This window comes from Marmota marmota, unplaced genomic scaffold (assembly GCF_001458135.2).
Source record: "Marmota marmota marmota unplaced genomic scaffold, marMar, whole genome shotgun sequence".
NCBI lineage: Eukaryota > Metazoa > Chordata > Mammalia > Rodentia > Sciuridae > Marmota > Marmota marmota.
Window position 1 is genome coordinate 12,734,268 of NW_026000240.1, and position 3,828 is coordinate 12,738,095.

The following is a 3,828-nucleotide window of genomic DNA, read 5'->3' on the forward strand; positions in this document are numbered from 1 at the left end:
CCCCTAAACAACACAAAACCAAATTTCCCTGTTCTTATAGGACACTGGTCATTGGATTAGGGCCCACTGAAGTCTAATATGACTTCGTCTTGATGACACCTGCACACCTATTTTTACCCACAGGTTCTGACTGGTCATGAATTTGGGGGGACATTCAAACCAGTACATTATGTGAAAAGGTTGTAGTGGTCACATAAACCTGTGCACACGGAGTGCTGGTATCCAGGCAGCACACTGGGAGGGAGGTGTATTTGAAGATCCACCCACAATCCTGCACCTGTCCTGGTCCTGGCTGTTGGGAGCTGAAGCCAGTTGGAGGTCGTAGGCAAGTGGAAAAGTGGTGGACTTGTGCCTCCCTTCTCCTACTGAACTCTGATCGTGAACTTCCCCTTTCCTTCTAGAGTTGTCTACATCTTTGGCCCACCAGTTAAGGAACCTCCTACTGACGTGACACCCACTTTCTTAACGACAGGGGTGCTCAGCACTTTGCGTCAGGCTGACTTTGAGGCTCACAACATCCTCAGGGAGTCTGGTGAGTTGCTCCTTCTGCTGGCCTGGGGGTGCCCATGCTGACCTTGTCTGGGCGGAGTCACAGAACTAGGTTCTTTTCCCTGGTGTGTGGATTGGTTCTGCATATCTGTTTCCCTAGGGTATTCTGGGAAAATCAGCCAGATGCCAGTGATTTTGACGCCCTTGCACTTCGATCGAGACCCACTTCAGAAGCAGCCTTCATGCCAGAGGTCTGTGGTCATTCGAACCTTCATCACAAGTGACTTCATGACTGGTGTGCCTGCGACACCTGGCAACGAGATCCCTGTGGAGGTATGCATGTTTCTTTCTAATGTGCATTTCAGGACCTCGTGATTCCATGATACAGTGACTTGAATAGGCTGTGCTGAAGTTGATGTTTTTGGGATTGGTTCTCTGTTTTTTGTTTTTTTTTTTCCTGTCTTCATTTATTTGACCCTTTAATATTTGGCAGCAGAAAAGGCCCTTAAATTTAATATGCCCTGCAGATGTCTGATTGCTATGTAGAAAGTCACAACTGTAATCTAATCCTGCCAGCCCCTGTACTTCTCCAAGTGCAGGAAACCCTGGGAGTGAAGAGGAGTTTGTAAGGATGAGGTTTGATGGTGCATGTCCAGGTGTGAACCGCCTAAGGCTCTGCCTGTCATGCTTCCAGTTCCAGTTTTGATCATTTTCTTTCACCCTCTGTCTTTCCACCACAGTGGGCCAAAGGAGCCCCTTACATAATAGCAACTGAAAATCAAACTCAGACTTTAATGTGAGGTCCTGGTTCTAGCTGAATAGCTGGCTTGTGGGGAATGTGGCTTAAATTTGCTGAATCTTTGGCCAGTCAAGTGACCAGGCCATCCTCTCTTCCTGTGCACTTTACAGTGACTGATGATAGTGCATCAGTGTCCCCTGCGTGGCTCAGAGTTGCATGTGTAAGCCACAGGTGACTTGTAGAGCCATGTGCTAGGTGCCGTGGCAGTGTCAGGTCACTGTTTATGTAGGCACTTGTGGACTGATGGCGGGCATCTCTTGTCTTCCAGTACCTGTCCATGGACTACACTGAGTAGTACTGATTTGAAGTCACTAATATCTATTATAGAGTGAGATAGGTTCACTCTATAAGATTAATCAGAGATCATTCCATGTTCATGAAGGATGGTAGTAAAACTAGATGACATCTGAATGTTAAATTGCAAAGCACACCCTCTAGGACTGTTGGACGTGCAGTGGAATCTGACTCTTGTGTTTGTAATCTTTCTTTTTATCACAGGTGGTGTTAAAGATGGTCACTGAGATTAAGAAGATTCCTGGTATTTCTCGAATTATGTATGATTTAACTTCAAAGCCCCCAGGAACTACTGAGTGGGAGTAATAAACTTTTTGTTCTGTTAAAGTACTGTGTGCAGTTTAAATTGATTAGAAATCATTCTCATTATTAACATTCAGTACTGTGAAGAAAGTTACTGGAGCAGCTCCATCACATCCAAGTTCTCCACAGCAAAGATCTGCAGCTCCAGTGCGGAGTTATGGATAACCAAAAGGTACTGAAGAGTGTGGCTGGGCAGATAGTCAACGCACTGCTGCCCACACCCAGACAGGCCAGTGCTGCTTTTGCCTCTGCCTTGTGCATTCTTAGTATAGACTCACAGTTGCTATGATGTCTCTGTCTACGAAGGTGGATGAGGGTGGGTGATTGGCAGCAGGCCTCTCGTCTCCTTGCCAGTATCTAAGAGGAGTTAGAAACACCCAGTGATTATCAGTGTGACTGTGTGTACCTTTTGGAGAATTTGGGTTTCCCTGTGACATTATTTCTGTAAAGGGTGAGGAAGAGATAAAACAAACTTCCTCAGACAAAGACATAAGTGGGCTGATCCAGCAGCCACTTTTACAAGATACTGGAGCTGTTGAACGTAAGCTACGGTGGGTGAGATGGGAAAACCACCTGGAATTTATGGAAGCACATTAGGATTTTATGACATCCCAGCTATGGGCAGGAAGAAACTCTGAATGTTCTCAAATGTATATGAACGATCTCACTGTTTTTAACCCTTGTTCCACTTCAGTGCCATATTCCTCATGCCAGCCTGTTAACTGATAAGGAATTCTCTCCCAGCCTGTGCAGCTGCTCCCAGAGCCTTGCATGGAGTTTCTGCTCTATCTCCTGAAGAGTCTTCTGTTTCCATGATGTTGTGGTGTCCAGCGTAACACAGGTGGGGCTCACGAGGAGACTTGAAACCCTTGTTTTGCTGGTCAGAGGAATCCCAGGGCACAGAAGCCGTGATGCATGCCTGCAGCTCATGAGGAGAGAGGAAGATGCTTTCATCATCCAGTAAAGAGTTGTAAAATGACCTCTTAGGTCCGTTCTTTAAACAGATGCAATACTTGCTGCTCAGTCTGTGACCACTCTTGGCCCATGCAAGCTATTTGCCAAACCTTGTAATCCTTTCTCCCATCTAATCTGTGTGCTTGATGGCCATTGCTGCCAGCTGTTAAACTGATCCTTTATAGCATTCATATAAGCATGACAGAAACCTACAGTCATAGACTTCAATTCTGCCACTATTTCTCTTACTTTTTAGCTTAAGATGCTGCCATGTTTTCTTTATAGTCTCACCTTGGGTTGCTGCCTCTTACCTAGTTTAGGTCTTATCTAATAATCAGGTACAAATTTTGTTTGGGATTCAAAGAAAAAACTTCTGTGTGGCAGAAGTCATATTTTCATTCTGGCTGGTCCAGAGGCCCTCGCCAAATTGATGCTGGACTGACAAGGGCAGGTTCTGTCTGTCATAGCAGACACCCTTGCCCAAAGCAGTGGAGTGTGCATCTCCTGCAGAGCACAAAGGGTCATTCTCCATCCTGCTGAGAAGACGGTCATAGTGGCCCTACAGAAGGGAGGATATGATAGTGACCTGGTCTTAAGAAATTTTAACAATGAATTTAGAGCTAGAATAGACCAGCTATCAAATGCTCACCAGCATGCATTCATACATGTTGATGTTTTTAAAAAAACACAATCAAAAAACCCAACTCTTATTGCAGACATGTCCTGTGGTTTTTGTATTCAAGCACACAGTGGGAATTACAAAGAATATATAGTAAGATCACCTCCCCTGCTGGTCCCACAGAACGCTGTTCCACTGTGATGTGAAAATGGCCAGGTGACCACAGAGGTTGGATCCTGGACATTCATAGTAAATGATGTTCAGAACTCTTGAGAAATTTGAAGTTAAAAAATAGTTTTTTAAGTTTGCCTCACTTTTGTGTTTTTGTGATGTTTTCTTCTTAAACACCTTTTTATATAAAGCCTTCAAC

The 3,828-nt window shown here is 44.8% G+C and overlaps 1 protein-coding gene across 1 annotated transcript in view; it reads left to right on the forward strand.

The window, feature by feature from the left end:
* Positions 1-1,909, forward strand: part of Gmps (guanine monophosphate synthase) — a 43,319-nt gene extending 41,410 nt beyond the window's left edge. The window contains exons 14-16 of the mRNA XM_015486737.1: positions 402-532; positions 650-822; positions 1,787-1,909. Of these exons, the coding sequence (XP_015342223.1) occupies positions 402-532; positions 650-822; positions 1,787-1,888 (406 nt within the window). The 3' untranslated portion in view covers positions 1,889-1,909. The remainder of the gene's footprint in view (positions 1-401; positions 533-649; positions 823-1,786) is intronic.
* The last annotated feature ends 1,919 nt before the right edge of the window (positions 1,910-3,828 follow it).